Source organism: Chiloscyllium plagiosum, chromosome 18 (assembly GCF_004010195.1).
Source record: "Chiloscyllium plagiosum isolate BGI_BamShark_2017 chromosome 18, ASM401019v2, whole genome shotgun sequence".
Classification (NCBI taxonomy): Eukaryota; Metazoa; Chordata; class Chondrichthyes; order Orectolobiformes; family Hemiscylliidae; genus Chiloscyllium; species Chiloscyllium plagiosum.
In genome coordinates this window covers 698,194-715,652 of record NC_057727.1, presented here as the reverse complement: position 1 = coordinate 715,652, position 17,459 = coordinate 698,194, and the positions used below count along the sequence as shown (strand labels likewise).

Below are 17,459 nucleotides of genomic sequence, written 5' to 3'. Positions count from 1 at the left end.
TTCTTATCCAGATGTTCATAAATCCTATCCCTTACAATTCTCTCTAAGACTTTGCCCACAACAGAAGTGTGACTCACTGGCCTATAGTTACTAGGGTTATCCCTACTCCCCTTCTTGAACAAGGGAACCACATTTGCTATCCTCCAGTCTTCTGGCACTATTCCTGTAGACACTGAGGACATAAAAATCAAGGCCAATGGCTCTGCAATCTCCTCCCTTGCTTCCCAGAGAATCCTAGGATAAATGCCATCAGGCCCAGGGGACTTATCTATTTTCACCCTTTCCAGAATTTTCAACACCTCTTCCCTACATACCTCAAAGCCATTCATTCTACTTAATTGTGACTCAGTATTCACATTGACAATAATGTCCTGTTCCTGATTGAATACTGACGAAAGGTATTCATTCAGTGTCTCCCCAATCTCTTCAGCCTCCACACGCAACTTCCCACTACTATCCTTGACTGGACCTATTCCTACCCTAGTCATTCTTTTATTCCTGACATACTATAGAAAGCCTTAGGGTTTTCCCTAATCCTACCAACTAAGGACTTTTCATGTCCCCTCCTTGCTGCTCTTAGCTCTCTCTTCAGATCCTTCCTGGCTACTTTATAACTCTCATAGCAACTCTCTGTTGTTATGATTTTGTCTCAAATTACTATTTTTTGATGTTTCTCACCACTGTAGTTGCTGAGCATATTTTAAAAACGTTTTTTGAACAAGGGTGTCATGTTTTTTAATCCTCTAGTTCTCTGATATAACCCCTGACTCTAAGGAAGCTGAAAAGCTTCTGGTCAGTACTTCTGCAATTTCTACTCTTGCTTCCACCAGGATCCTTGGGTGTGTCTCATCCAGTCCTGGCAGCATAACAACTAAGTACAGATAATCTACCTAAATACCTCTTCCTCATCAATTGGACACCTTTCTAACAACTGAATTAACTCTTCTTTCTCCTTAGCCTGCACAACATCTTCCTTCTTGGTATAGATAAATGCAAACCATTCATTTTACATCTTAGCTATGCCCCCGCCCTCTGCATAAATGCCTTTTTTTATTCACTCCTGGACATCACTGGCTAAGCCAGCATTTATTGACTGTCCCTAAGGGCCCTTGAAAAGGTGGTTAACAACTTTCTGGAATCGCTGCAGCCCAGGTAATCTCTTATTGCCCTTTAGTATTTATATATCTTTAGAAAATTTTGGGATTCACTTCTATGTTTGTTTGGGAAAATTCTCACTCCTCTTCCATAGATTTTAGGTATTGAGGCAATTCTATGGCTAGTGCTGAGGGAAGGTTTGGGCTTAGGTTAAGGAGAAGCAGTTTCAGAGGTATATTCATGTATAATGATTTAAATCAGAAGTAACTTGTCTCATGATTCCACCAGTCCTGACCTGAGGAACTGTAAGCATAGGTCTTGGTTAGGATTGAGTACCTGTGGAAATGTGCGCATATTCATTTTCAGAATTTTGATAGAATTGGTGCTACTAATTGTTCATTCCAGGTGTGCGGTGCCCCTGGAGATTTACCATGTGCCGACAGCCCATGCGGTGGGGCTGGATGTTATGAAGATGATGGAACCAAGCACTGTGGGGGTCTGAACTGCAATGGTGCTGTTGCAGTAGCTGACACTTCTCTTGATCGAGCCCAACAGTCAGAAGAAGAACTCCAGAGAGCAATGAATGAGGTGGAGGAACTATTTCAGAAGGTGAGCAAGGACAGAGTCAATAAATTTAGGCTGCAACAGGTTTCCTTCTTTTATTAACCAGAGGTGACCCCAAAGAGTATTTATTTACTCATTAGCGTCACTGGCCAAGCCAACATTTAATTTCAATCTCTCATAATCCTTGAAAAGTGGTGGTAAGTCCATGTGGTGTTAGGAGACCAGGATTTTCACTAATGACAGCGAATGAATAGTGATTTTTTTTTTATTTATTCAGTCATGGGATGTCTTCATCACTGGCTGGGTTATTGCCTGCCCCTAGGTAGTGTAGAATTGCTTCTCTAACAGCTACAGTCCATATAGTCCCAAGTCAGGACGGTGAGTAACTTGAGGCAGAACGTACAGATGGTGGTATCCTGTGTACCTGCTGCCTCATTCTACATGTGATGAGAAATCATAGAATCTGAAGATGAGTCATATGGACATGAAATGTGAACTGGTTAACTGTTTCTCCAGTTTTAGATGCTTCTTAATCTGCTGATCTTTTCCAGCGCTTGCTGTTTTTATTTCAGAAGTCACACATTTGGAAGGTGCGGTTGGAGGACCCTTAGCAAGTTGCTGCACTCATAGATTATACACACTATTGCCACTGTGAGTGGTAGTGAAGGGAGTAAATGTTGAACATGGTGGATGGCCTGCTGACAAAGTGGGGTTTGCACCTTATTTTTAAACCTGAGACTGCTTCTGACATATTCTCCACACCTGTCACTGACCATGAGTTAGTCTGAGGGTAATGTTGAAGTGTGGTACATGCCAGGCCATGATGTCACGGAGAAACAGAGAGAGAGAGACATAGAGAAAGAAAGAGAAACACAGAGAGACACACTGACAGTGAGAGAGAGAGAGAGGAGAGACAGAGAACATATTGCAGGTACTGGCAGTGTACCATGATAGCCCAAAGATTATAATAATAAGGCCAAAGGACCAGTTTTGGCCCAGCCTCATCCCTTATAACTGTAGCATGTCATTTCCTATGGTGATGTCATTTCCGGTTCTTCTTCTCAGAGTGTGATAAATGGGGTCCAAGTCAATGTGTTTGTTGATAGAACAACACATCAACAATCACATTGACTTAAACCCCATTTACCACACCCTGAGAAAAAGAACCGGAAATGACGTCACCACAGGAAATGACATCACCGACCCAAAGAAACCCAAACATATAAATAGAAAGCAGGAAACACCAGCAGTACTCCATCCGGAGGCTCACTAAAGATGTTACCTAGTATAGTGACAAAACGTCTGAAAATGAGCCTTCCAGCTCAACGAACAAACCTACATCCAGACTCCCCCTTTTTAATCTGTTAACGAGGCCTCCCTGATTGGCAACTCTGCTAGAGCTATTCCTATCGTTGCATATGGAGTGGTCTTATAATCAAATAAGAATCATGACAGTTTAGTGTCTAGCAAGGCTGTAGGCTGTTTCCTTCAAGCCAGCCCTCAAAGTTTGGACTGCTTTTTCTGACAAGTCATTGGATGATAGATGGTATGGACCTGTCCTTATATGTCAAATTCCATTCAACTTTAGGAAATACCCAAATTCCCTGGTGGCAAATGATGGCCAGTTATCTGTGCTTCCATTTTTTCTGTTGTCGTCTCTGTTTGATGAATGAACTCTATGCCTAGTCAATGTACAACCAAGTCCAGAGTTTACCCGGCCATTCTCGTGGATATAGGGGAATTGCTGGCTGTAATGTTTGTCCTTGTTGCCACTCTGGGACTGCGGCTCTGTTTGTATACAGGCCTGGCCACCAGATATAACTTCTTGCTAATATCTTCATTTTGGAGACCCCTGGATTGCCCTGGTGAAGTTCAACTGTATCCGGTGGTGTCTTCTGCACATGACAATCATCCTTGGTCTCCCACAACACTATGCCGTCCTCTAATATAAGCTGGTTCCTTCGGTTCAATAAGATTTCAATTCTAGTTGTGACAGCCCTTTGGTTTTCTCCACCACAACCAGTTGTTTAAATTTTGAAAGGACTGGATTTTCCTGTGATCACTGATATAGTCGTGCTAATATTGGCCTCTCTTAGAACTGAATTACCATTTAACCAGATTTTATTTTTGTTGGTAATGATTTGAATGTTGCTAATTAATTTAACTGGTCCAAACCAGATTTAGTGGACATTCCAGGAGGTATGAACTTTCCTGGATACGGCCTATGAGTTATCTTACTCACCTTAGGACTAGTAAGACTTTTTTGCTGTCTTGAGTCCACATACCGTCAGCACCTACAATGGTTTATGGCCAGGACCCTGAATAAAAGTTTTATCAGTTTGGCTTAGGCGTGGCTTTGTTTTGGAGTTTTGATGTGGGCTGACATCAAGTCTCTCTGATCAGGATATGTCCTGAATGAGGCTATGAAGTTGTCTGCACACAAATGGTGTTCCCTAAGCTCAATCAGACAGGTGAGGTTGTCCTCTTCTATCGGAATACCGTGCAACTCATATGCTCCACTTGCCACATTTTCCAAGCCACTGGCTTCTGTCAGTTGTCTTAACCTAGTCAAAAATCCCGATATGGATTCCCCTGGTTCTCAAATTGCTGAGTTAAATCGATAGCATCTCACAATTAGAGAAGGCCTGGGGTCATAATATTCCTTAACTAGATCTGTCAGTTGTTGCCTCAGGGAAAGTCAGGCTCCAAATAACAGAAAAAGCTGCAACTCCTCAGGCTGTCAGGAGAATTAGTCATTACTTTTTGTCTGTTGCAATATCATTTGCCCAGAAAAAATAACAAATTCTTTCCATGTACAGGGCCCAGTCCCGATGGCAATCACGCTTCCCAAACAAAGGCATGACATAAGAAATGCTTACCCCACTCAAACAACTGACACAAGCAAGTCACTAAATCACTCTTTATTTATACATGACTCTAGTACTGCCTCTTCAGAATAAGCTTTCAGAGTGGCATTATCTCTGACACTCAACTTTTTTTTTCTTTTTTTTAACAGAACCTCTGGCACTTCTGTTTATACTCAACGTTTTTTTATCTGTCAGCCAGGGCTCCCTGATTGGACCAGATTAACAGCCCCAGTCAGGGACCTCTTCTTCTATGAGGTCCAGTTGATTGACCTTGTTACAATCACAACACAACCCATAGGTCAACTGTAGTTTGTCATTGATTGATTTATTGCATGGCCCCTGATTTTGTATTATTCCACATTAGTTTTCTATTTGCGAGTGCTGTTTTTCTAGTTTTTGCAGGTTGTTCACTGGTTTAGTTTGTATTTGCAGGTTGCTCAGGCTAAGGTAAAGGCAAATGAAGCGAAGCAGAAAGCTCAGATGACTTTGAACAAAGCAAATGATGCCAAAGACCGGATTAATCGTTCAAACAAAGAACTGCGTGACCTCATAAAACAGATCCGAGACTTTCTTACACGTAAGAGCTGAGCAATAAATGGTCACAGTCACGGATATAATCTGCCATTCATAAAATGTGTAGTAGCTGTAATGAACTGCACTATAATGTTAACTCTCAGCACAGGGCAAATTAACCTTGAGAATGGCGATTGATGAAACCCACAAAGACATGGGGAGAATGTGCAAACTCCACACAGACGGTCATCAGAGATAGGAATTGAACCCAGGTTCCTGGTACTGTGAAGCAGCAGTGCTAACCACTGAGCCACCATGCCACCCAGTGTTTATCCAGATGTTCTTAAATGTTGAGAGAGTATCTGTCTCCACAACCCCCTCAGGCAGCACGTTCCATATTTCTACCAACAACTGGGTGAAGAAATACTTCTCTTCAGAACTCTTCTAAATCATTTCAGGAAAATGATCGCAGGAATGAAAAGCTTAACATATGTAGAACATTTGAGGACTCTGCGTTTATACTCGATGGAATTTAGAAGGATGAAGGGGGAATCTAATTGAAACATTCAAAATACTGAACAGCCTGGACAGAGTGGATGTTAGGAAGATGTTTCCATTGATAGGAGAGACCACGACCCGGGGCACAGCCTTACAGTAAAGGGAAGGCCATTTAGAACAGAGATAAGGAGAAACTTCTCCCTAATTAGAGACTGCATCACAACTGCAGAAAAGGAGGTTGTTGAGGAGGATTTGTGTGGAAGTCAGTAACAGGAAAGGAGCAGTCACTTTATTGGGTGTCTTCTATAGACTGCCCAATAGCAGCAGAGAGATAGAAGAACAATTGGACAGCAGATCTTGGAAAGGTGCAGATGTAACAGTTGTTGTTATAGGTGACTTCAACTTCCCCAATATTGATTGGAACTTCCTTTATGCAGATGGTCTGGATGGAGCTGATTTTGTCAGGTGTATCCAGGAAGGATTCCTAACTCACCATGTAGCTAGGCCGGCTAGGGGAGAGGCCATATTGGATTTGGTGCTAGGCAATGAGCCAGGCCAGGTGTCAGATCTCTCGGTAGGAGAGCATTTCAGTGACAGTGACCACAACTGCCTCACCTTTATCATAGCCATGGAGAGGGATAGGAACAGACAGTATGGGAAGATATTTAACTGGGGGAGGGGAAATTATACTGCTATTAGACAGGAGCTGTGGAGTATAAATTAGGAACAATTGTTCCATGGGAAATGCACAACCGAAATTTGTTGACTGTTTAAGGAGCACTTGTTGCGAGTGTTGGATAACTTTGTCCCACTGAGACAGGCAAGGAATGGTAAGGTGAAGGAGCCTTGGATGACAAGAGCAGAGAAGCTTTTCATCAAGAGGAAGAAGCAAGTGAGCGTACGTAAGGTTGAGGAAGCAAGGACCTGGCAAAGCTTTGGAGAATTACAGGGTAGCTAGGAAAGAACTCAAAAATGGACTGAGGACAGCTAGGAGAGGGCACGAAAAAGCCTTGGTGGGAAGGATTAGGGAAAACCCATGTCCTATACTTACGTGAGGAATAAGAGAATGATTAGAGAAAGGATAGGGCCGATCAGGGATAGTGGAGGGAACTTGTGCCTGGAGTCTGACGAGGTAGGGGAGGTCCTAAATGAGTTTTTTGCTTCTGTATTCACCAGAGAGAGAGACCTTGTTGATAGTGAGAATGCCGTGGACCAGGTTAACAGGCTTGAACAGATTGATATTAAGAAAGTGGATGTGCTGGAAATTCCGGGAAGCATCAAGATAGATAAGTCCCCAGGGCCAGCCCAGATATCTCCAAGGGTACTACGGGAAGCGAGGAATGAGATTGCTGCACCTCTGGCTATGATCTTTGCATCCTCACTCTCCACGGGAATATTACTGGGTGATTGGAGGGAGGCGAGTGTTGTTCATCTGTTCAAGAAAGGGAATAGGGAAATCCATGGGAATTACAGACCAGTTAATCTTACGTTGGTGTTAAGCAAGGTACTGAAAAAGATTCCTAGAGAGAGGAATTATGACTATTTGGAAAAAACATAGGTTGATTAAAGATAATCAGCATGGCTTTGAGAGGGCAGGTCATGCCTCACAAGCCTTACTGAGTTATTTGAATATGTGGTAAGATACATTGACAAAGGTTGAGCAGTGGATGTGGTGTATATGGATTTCAGTAAGGTATTTGATAAGGTTCCCCAAGGTAGGCTCATTCAAAAAGTAAGGAGGTATGGGATACAGGAAATTTGGCTGTCTGGATACAGAATTGGCTGGCCAAAAGAAGACAGTGAGTAGTAGTGGATGGCAAGTATTCCGCCTAGAGTCCCACAGGGATCTGTTCTTGGGCCTCTCCTCTTTTGTAATCTTTACAAATGACTTGGATGAAGAAGTGGAAGGGTGGGTTCGTAAGTTCGCTGATGACACCAAGGTTGGTGTTGTAGATAAGGCTGTTGCAGGCTACAACAAGACATTGATGCAGAGCTGGGCTGAGAAGTGGCAGATGGAGTTCAAGCTGGATAAATGCGAAGTGATTCATTTTGGAAAGTCCACTTTAATGCTGAATACAGGATTAAAGACAGGATTCTTGGCAGTGTGGACGAACAGCAGAATCATGTACATAGATCCCTCAAAGTTGCCACCCAAGTTGATAAAATTGTTAAGAAGGCATATGGCATTTTGGCTTTCATTAACAGGAGGACTGAGTTTAAGAGCTGTGAGGTTTTGCTGCAGCTCTATAAAGCCCTGGTTAGACCACACTTGGAATATTGTGTCCAGTTCTGGTCGCACATTATAGAAAGGAAGTAGATGCTTTAGAGAGGGTGCAGAGGAGGAGATTTACCAGGATACTGCCTGGATTGGAGGGATAGTCTTATGAAGGGAGGTTGAGTGACCTTGCACTTTTCACACTGGAGAGAAGGAAGAGAGGTACCTTGATAGAGGTGTACAAGGTAATGAGAGACATAGAGAGAGTAGGAATTTTTCCCACGGCAGAAATGGCTGTCATGAGGGGTCATAATTTTAAGGTGATTGGAGAAAGGTTTAGGGGAGATGTCAGAGGTAGGTTCTTTATACAGAGAGTGATGGGCGCGAGGAATGCACTCCCAGCGGTGGTGGTAGAGTCAGAGATATTAGGGATATTTAAGCGACTTCTGGACAAGCACATGAACGGCAATAAATTGAGGAGGTGTGTAGGTTAGGTTGACCTTAGAATAAGATAAATGCTCGGCACAACATCATGGGCTGAACAGTAATGTGCTGTACTGTTCTGTGTTCTTCAGCCAGAGAGTGGTGAATCTAATGGAATTCATTGCCACAGAAGGCTGTGGAGGCCAGGTCATTGAGTATATTTAAGACTGAGATTGATAAGTTATAGAGTCATAGAGATGTACAGCATGGAGACAGACACTTCGGTCCAACTTGTCCGTGCCGACCAGCTATCTCAACCCAATCTATTCCCACCTGCCAGCACCCGGCCCATATCCCTCCAAACCATTCCTATTCATATACCCATCCAAATGCCTCTTAAATGTTGTAATTGTACCAGCCTCCACCACTTCCTCTGGCAGCTCATTCCATACACGTACCACCCTATGTGTGAAAAGGTTGCCCCTTAGGTCTCTTTTATATCTTTCTCCTCTCATCCTAAACCTTTGCACTCTTGTTCTGGACTCCTCAAACTCAGGGAAAAGACTTTGCCTATTTACCTTATCCATGCCCCTCATAATTTTGTAAATCTCCATAAGGTCACCCCTCAGCCTCCGATGCTCCAGGGAGCACAGCCCCAGCCTGTTCAGCCTCTCCCTATAGCTCAAATCCTCCAACCCTGGCAACATCCTTGTAGATCCTTTCTGAATCCTTTCAAGTTTCACAACATCTTTCTGATAGGAAGGAGACCAGAATTGCATGCAATATTCCAACAGTGGCCTAATATAAATCCTGCTAAGATTTGCTTTCCCAAAATGCAGCACCTCGCATTTATCTGAATTAAACTCCATCTGCCACTTCTCAGCCCATTGGCCCATCTGGTCCAGATCCTGTTGTAATCTGAGGTAACCCTCTTCGCTGTCCACTACTTAAACATTCTTGGCAAATGCTTTCGCTTTTGTTCGTCTTGCGCCGGTCCAAGAATTTCACCTCCAGCGGCACAATACGAATGCCCCCGGCTGTCCCTCTTAATCATGGCCCCAGTTCCGAAAACCAACAAAATAGAACCGAGGTCCTTTCCATTATTCCTAACTGGAGTATTCAGGCGACCAGCCTGCTTCGAACACTCTAATTTTTTCAAAGTAAAAAGTTCTTGAGTATCAAGGGTTACGGGGGGGAAAATGGGAGAATGGGTCTGAGAAATGTATCAGCCATGATTGAATGGCAGAGCAGATTCGATGGGCTGAATGGCCTAATTTCTGCTCCTATGTCTTACGGTCTAACTTACTTCTCACCTTAAACTTAGTCCCTCTGGTCTTGGGCACATCTGCCACGGGAAAAGATTCTCATGATCTAATCTGACTGTTCCTTTCATAATTTTGTAAACCTCAACATATCTCCCCTCAGCCTCCTCTGTTCCAGGGAAAACAAACCTAGCTTACCCAGTCATTATCTCAATAACAAACAAATGAATTTGGGATAGTCACCAGTAATGCACTGTAAGTAAGACCATAAAGTGATTGAAACCAATATTCTGTGGTCCTTTTACCTATCTCCACACAGAGGAGGGTGCAGACCCTGACAGCATTGAGATGGTGGCCAGTCGTGTTCTGGAGCTCTCAATTCCTGCCTCCCCCCAGCAAATCCGTTACCTTGCAGAGGAGATAAAAGACAAGGTCAGTAGTTTGTCTAACGTGGATACCATCTTGGATCAGACCGCTGATGATGTGAGGAAAGCAGACCAGCTCCTTCAGGATGCAAGAAGGGCAAGGTACGTTCATGGCACTGACTGCCTCTGCCATGTGCATCTTGGGAAAACCAGCTGTAATTTTACTGGAACTGGCTTTTAATTCCAGTTGTTGTATTTGAGCTCTTGGTTCAGACTGGGTAACCCAGGTTTGTTTTTAATGTTCTTTAACTGTGAAGGAGCCGTGCAGAAAATGTTAAAAACACAGCCGAAGCAGTGAAGCAGGCCCTGGAGGAGGCTAGCCAAGCTCAGCATGCTGCACAAAGTGCAATCAGCCGTGCAAAGGGAGACATTGAAGAGACTGATCAGACCCTAAATGGGGTAAGGAAAGAATGCTCAGTCCTGGGATCTTTTCCCACTAATTTTCTCCCTCCTTAACTCCTTTGAATTGCAGTGTGAAACACAGAAAAAAAGAGACAATTTGTCCCATCAAGTCTGTTCTGAAAGAATGGGAGGAAGCTGTTCATCTCAGCGCTGCTTTATCATTTAGATATGTTTGCTTGATATCCCTTGATAATTTTACCCAACAAAATTTGATTGATCTTGATCTTTAAGTCTTCAATCGGCCTCCAGCATCTGTAGCCTTTCGAGAAGACAGTTTGAAATGTCCTCAACCCATTGTGTGTTAAAGTGCTTTCTGGTTTCACTCCAAATGGTTATTAAGACTCTGGGCTAGATTTTATTGCTCTCACTGCCCCTAACGGATAGGTGTCTTAAAGTCCAATACCTGGTCTTTCTTCTGCTTTCTCACCTTCCCCCAACCTGTAAGAAATGTCTGGGGTTCTATGAGAGGAGTTATGGGTTATAAGAGTCTATTGAAGCCTTTAAATCACCTATTGATATGAAAGGGCCTTATCCTGTCCCTGTCCCCCACTATTTTACCAATGGCAGATGTCGAGCCATACCATGCAGAAAGCCCAGCAGTGTTAGCTGTGCGGTGGTGGGGGAGGGGGGGGGGGGTGGATTTATTTCATTGGCCATCCAATTGTCCAGAAGCTCACTAAGCTAAGAATTCCTGTTGCTGGAGGACAGAAATCCTACCTCTATCCTACTCACAGTGGGAAAGCTGCTCTTCCCATGGGTGAGCCCTCCTCCACTCAGCATGGCAGGGATCATGCACCTCGTAATGTCCAGTCTCCACTTCATTGTTACATTGTTGCCCCAAAGTCCAAATCATTTGTTTAAAGTTACTTGAGAATTCAAACATTTTACCACTGCTGGTATGGCTGCCCTCAAGACTAGCACCATGTTGAGTCTGCTCCATTAATTTATTCATTCATATTTGCTGTCAATTTAGCCAGGCTGTAATGTTCACTGCTACCCTCTTCTTTTTCAACTGATAGGCTACAGAACTTTATGATCCGTGTGGTCCTAGTTCCAGTGACATTAAGGACTCTGCCTCTCTCATTTTTAGATACGGAGTGAAACAGTGAGTGCGGAGAGAGAGTTGATGAAGGCCATGGACAGACTGGCACAGCTTGACAACAGAATTGATGCACTGAAAATGAAACGAGCCAACAACAGCCTGGTGGCATTGCGTGCAGAAGAAACTGCTTCAGTAGCACGAGAGAAAGCCAATGAGGCCAAACAGGTACAACTGAAGAGCGAAATTCTTAAATTTGTATGATGTGGATAGGTGGGAAAGAAAATTACAATTGCAGAAATTTCAGACAACTGGGATTACATGGATAGCTCGTCCGAAAAGCCAGCACAGGAACTACATGCTTCTGACCTGTATGCTTCTATAACCTGCTCAGAAGAGCAGATTAGAACTGCAGCCTGTGAGAGGAGAGTGGGATATCAAGGGACCATAAGATACAGGGGTAGAATTAGGCCTTTTGGTCCACTGAATCTGCTCTGCCATTCATTCATGGCTGATATGTTTCTCAACACCACCCCCCTGCCTTCTCACCATAACCCTTGATTCTCCAATTAAGAATACATCTATGTCTGTGTTAAATATTCTCAATGACTTGGTCTTCACAGCTCTCTGTGGCAATGAATTCCACAGATGAACCACTTCTGGCTGAAGAAATTCCTCCTCATCTCCGATCTGAAAGATCACACCCTCACTCTGAGGCTGTGCACTCGGGTCCTAGTTTCTCCTGCTGGTGAAAACATCTTTTCCCTGTCCACTGCATCCAGGCCTCTCAGTATTCTGTAAGTTTCAGTCAGATCCCCATCACCTTTCCAAACTCCTTTTAGTACAGACCCGGATTCCTCAACCAGACCTCATATGACAAGCTCTTAATTCCCAGGATCATTCTTATAATGGACCTCTGGACCCTAACACTAGCAAATCCTTCCTTAGATATGGGACCAAAAAGTGCTCACAATATTCCAAATGTGGTCTGACCAGAGCCTTATACTGCCTCAGCAATGCACCTCTGCTCTTGTATGTTAGCCCTTTGAAATTAGTGCTAACATTGCTTTCACTTCCTAACTGCCAAATGAACCTGCAGTTTAACTTTTAGAGAATCCTGAACTTGGACTCCTAAGTCCCTTTGTGCTTCAGACTGCTGAAGCCTTTCCGCATTTGGAAAATAGTCTACACCTCTGTTCTTCCTGCCAAAGTGCATAACTTCACACTTTCCCACACTGTATTCCATCTGCCACTTCTTTGTCCACTTGCCTAGTGTGTCCAAGTCCTTCTGCAGCCTCCCTGCTTCCTCAACACCATCTGTCCATCCACCTACCTTTCTGTCATTTACAGACTTAGCAACAATGTCCTCATTTCCATCATCAGTATCATTAATGTGAATAGTTGTGGTCCCAACACTGACCCCCTTGAGAACTTCACAAGTCACTGGCTGCCATTCTGAAAAATACCACTTTATCTCCACTCTCTGCCTTCTGCCTGTCAGCCAATCCTCTGTCCATGCCAGAACCTTGCCCATAATACCGTGGGCTCTTATTTAATAACCTTCTGTGAGGCACCTTCTGGAAAGAATAAAGTGGTGCTGGAAAAGCACAGGTCAGGCAGCATCCGAAGAGCTGGAAAATCGACGTTTCAGGTAAAAGGTAGGACAGGTCGTGAGGACGGTGCTGAGCTGGAAGGTTGGAAGTGGGGTAAGGTGGGGGGGGAGGGGAAGTGAGGAAACTGGTGAAGTCCACATTGATGCCTTGGGGTTGAAGAGACCCAAGGCAGAAGATGAGGCATTCTTCCTCCAGATATCGGTTGGTAAGAGAGTAGCGGTGGAGAAGGCCCAGGACCTTCTGGAAAGGCCTTCTGGAAATCCAAATAGATCATGTGCACTGGTTCGTCCTTGTCTAACTTGCTCGTTACCTCCTCAAACAGATTTGTCAGGCATGATCTCCGCTTGACAAAGCCATGCTGATTCATCCTAATTTACCATGGACTTCCAAGTACTCTGAAACCTCATCCTTCATAATGAACTCTAAAATCTTACTGATGACCAAGGTCAGGCTAACTGGCCTATAATTTCCTGAGTTCTACCTCTCTCCCTTCTTAAACAGGCGTGTTAGATTAGCCATTTTCCAGTTCTCTGGGATTCTCCCTACTCCCATGATTCCTGAAAAATCACCACCAATTTCCTCGGTTATCTCCTTCAGAACTACACTCACTTCTGTCCCCTGGCTCTCTTGAAGTTCTGGTATGCTGCTGTCTTCCACTCTGAAAACTGTTGCAAAATACCTATTCAGTTCCTCCGCTATTTCTTTGTTCCCCATTACTACTTCTCCAGCCCCATTTTCCAGCACTCCAATGTCCACTCTGTCTGTCTGTCTGTCGCCCTCTCTCTTATCTTTTAGATATCTAAAAAATCTCTTGCAATCTTCTTTTGTATTATGAGCTCGCCTACTTCCAGACTTCATCTTCACCCCACTTATTGACTTTTTACTTATCCTCTACTGATTTTTAAAGGTTTTCCAATCCTCTTCCTACTAATCTTCATTATATTGTATGCTTTTTCTTTTGCTTTTATGCTGTCCCTGACTTTCCTCATTGGCCATGGTTGCCTCATCCTCCCATTAGTATGTTTCATCTTCTTTGGGATGAATTTCTGCTGTGCCTCCCAAATTACCTCAGGAATGCCTGTCATTTCTGCTCCAGTCTTCCCTGCTCAGCTAAGGACAAGTGTCCTGACAATTTTTAAATTGCCCACATTTACTGATCCAATTTACATTTCCAGTATCTTGTTTTACTTTCATATTGAAGATAACCTCAGTGCACCAATTGATTTTGCCCATAAAGTTTACCTTCCAGAATACTGGGATTATGATGAGCAATCATTTCAGGAATGAAAGATAGACTTAAGCTGAAACTGATTTGTACTTTGTTATTTGTAGTGTTAAAGCTGGTTGGGTGTAGACTGTAAGTTTGTGTGATAATGTGAAACATATGCTATTGAATCGTGTCCCCCGTGACTTCAATACAAATTAAAATTGAAATGAAGAGAGATATAAAATGAGCTGTGGCTTCACTGTCACCTGTTTCACACAGACACACAAAGAAAATATTCAGTCGTGATATTTCATGGGTGTAGGCCATGTGTATGATTCAACTGGTCTCTTCCTGCCCATCAAATTCACATCTTCTTACGTTGGTACATTCTTTTTGTTTCCAGATGCTGGAGGGACAGCTCTCAGATAAATATAAAATTATGCGTGGTCTTATAGACCGAAAGAGTGGCACAGTTTTCGATGCTAAACACAGAGCGGAGAGTCTTCGAGATGAAGCCAAGCAACTCCTGAGAGCTGCACAAGAGAAGCTGGAGAGATTGAATGGTAAGATGCTACAAGGAGAATTTTTAAAGGCATATTTGCCAGGATACATGCATTGACATTTCTCTCCTAAAGTTAACTTCAGAAGAAAATATTCCATTGTCAAGTGTGTGGTGGGGTTTTAATCACAAAAATTATACATTTTTGAGCAGACCCAGGCAGAGAATCAGCAAAGAAGAGAAAGAAAGTCTTGCCTTTCTGGAGCACTTTTCTTGGCCCCAAGGTGTAGTCAATCAATTTATACCCAATGAAGAAATTCTGAATGGGAGTCACTGCTGAACTGTCTGACATCCAGCAAACAGATTGCCATAAGATGTACAAGTAGATATAGGCTACTTGGCCATTAGATCTGCTCTGCCATTCAATGAGACCATGACTGATCAACTCCATTTTCCTGCTTTTTCCTCATAACCTTTGATTACCTTATTGATTAAAAATCAGTCTATCTCGGTCTTGAATATATTTAATGACCTAGTCTGAACAGTCTTCTGTAGTAAAGCTATCACAGGCGCACACACCTCACATGCACACTCACCTGTCGCTCCTACACGCGCACACATATTAATTTATGGGGTGAATTTGTTTTTGCAGAGTTACATTTTATTTTGCTCAAAACCTGCACAAATCCATGTAAAACTCTGTAAAATTATGCAGAGGGTTTGTCAGTCTGACATAGTATTGGGACACAGACAGACTCCACACCTATTGTTTAAAAAGTTGAGCTATTTTGAGAATGTAATTTAAAAGAAGTTCTGGGATTTATATATCAAAGAACAGAAACCTGCATACCCCATTCTAAAAGATGAAAGATTTGATCTAAAATTGTTTAATGTATCACCATGACACTGGACTCCTTTGGTTATAAAATCTGTGGTCATGATCTTATCCTGCACAATCACCTGATGAAGGAGCGTCGCTCCGAAAGCTAGTGCTTCCAAATAAACCTGTTGGACTATAACCTGGTGTCATGTGATTTTTAACTTTGTACACCCTAGTCCAACATCGGCACCTCCAAGTCAAAACTGGTCACAGTGTACAAGGTGTAGTCTAACTAGTGCCTTGTTTAATTTTAGCAAGGCTTCTCTACTTTTGCATTCCATTCCTTTTGGAATAAAGACCAACATTCCATTTGCCTTCCCTATCACCTGCTAAACTGGTATGCTAGCTTTTTGTCATTCATGCACAAGAAGTCCCAAATCCTTTGGTGATGTAGCTTATTGCAGTTTTTCTCAACTTAAATAATATTCAGCTCCTCTACTGTTCCTGCCAAAGTGCAGGACCTTACACTTTCCCACATCATTTTCCAATTATCAAGTCTTTTCCCCCTCGCTCAACCTGCCTATATCCTTCTGGTGACACTTTGTGTGATCCTCACCATTTGCCTTCCACCCATTTTTGCGACATCCCTTATCCAAGTCATTAACATACATTATAAGAAATTGTGACCCCAGAACTGATTATTGTGACACTGCACGAGTTACAGGTTGCCATCCTGAAAATGTCTGCCTTATCTCAAATCTCTGCCTCATATTATTTGTGCTGCAGGCCCATGTGATTTCCCCAACTATAAATAAACTGATGGTTGTACTTCATACAACGTTGCTTAGACTCTCTTTTGTCTCTCCCTATCAGCACAGGCTTTTATTCCTTTCACCGTGGTGTAATGTTTGTAGTTTCGGCTTCACAACCAACCTTAACAGTATATGATTTGCCAACACCCATTCAGGCATTCACATACAATTATATTAGGTTCAAACAAAAACAAATACTGCAGAAGCTGGAAATGAATTAAATACAGAAAAAATAGCAGCAATTTTTTATTTTACTTATTATTAGATACAGTCCACAGCTTCATCTTCTGGGCTCACTGATCTAAATTCGTCTGACAACAATTCAATTTTTAAAATTCTCATTCTTGTTTTAAACCCATCTGTGGCTACATTCCCAAGACCTCTGCAACCTCCTCCAGCTCTACAAGCCTTTATGATCTTTGCACTTCTCCAGTTCTGGCCTCTCCAGCATCATTTATTTCAATCACTCCACTTTGGGTGGCCTTCAGTTGCCTTGGCCCTAACCTCTCCTATGGATTATCTGACTATGAATAAGAGTTTAATGAAGTTCCTGTTATTGAAGGTGATATAGAGATGCAGGATGATTTTATTTTAATAACTAATGAATGAACATTCTCCTACCCGACAGATCTCGAGGGTCAGTATGAAGCGAATGAACAGGTTCTGCAAGAGAAGGCCCGGCAGCTGGATGGCCTGGAGGACAAGATGAAAGAAATTTTGACAGCCATTAATCAACAGATCCAAATCTACAATACCTGCCAATAAATGGACACTTGCCAAAAAAGAAAATAAACCTACATATAAATAAGCATTTGCATTATTAAGCCTTTAGAATATCCATAGCAATATCACATTATCTAGCTGATAGGTGCAGTATCACATTTTAGCTTCTCTCAAGGACAAAACCTCCCCCTGCCACCCAACAAACTCCCACTTTTCAGTTTCCTGCAAAACCTGTTACATACTGAAGGCAATAAGTAAAAATACAAAGAGGAAGTGAAGATGATAATGGCTGTCACTACATACTGAATACAGAAGAGTTAGATAGTACTTAAGCCCCTTGAGTTAAATCAGATGTGAACATTCATTGAAAAAGGATTATCAATGGCAATATTGATTCCAACTTAAAAACTCTCATGAAATATATTACTTGACAATATTCAAAGCAAACAATATGTAGGGGAAAAGGTTTGGCTAAAATAACT

The 17,459-nt window shown here is 42.7% G+C and overlaps 1 protein-coding gene across 1 annotated transcript in view; it reads left to right on the top strand.

Annotated features, from left to right (window-relative positions):
- The window catches only part of lamb2 (laminin, beta 2 (laminin S)), a 167,856-nt gene extending 150,793 nt beyond the window's left edge, over positions 1–17,063 (top strand). Inside the window, exons 26-32 of the mRNA XM_043708610.1 lie at positions 1,501–1,704; positions 4,959–5,103; positions 9,757–9,964; positions 10,120–10,261; positions 11,355–11,531; positions 14,527–14,686; positions 16,883–17,063. Of these exons, the coding sequence (XP_043564545.1) occupies positions 1,501–1,704; positions 4,959–5,103; positions 9,757–9,964; positions 10,120–10,261; positions 11,355–11,531; positions 14,527–14,686; positions 16,883–17,019 (1,173 nt within the window). The 3' untranslated portion in view covers positions 17,020–17,063. The remainder of the gene's footprint in view (positions 1–1,500; positions 1,705–4,958; positions 5,104–9,756; positions 9,965–10,119; positions 10,262–11,354; positions 11,532–14,526; positions 14,687–16,882) is intronic.
- Positions 17,064–17,459: the final 396 nt, after the last annotated feature.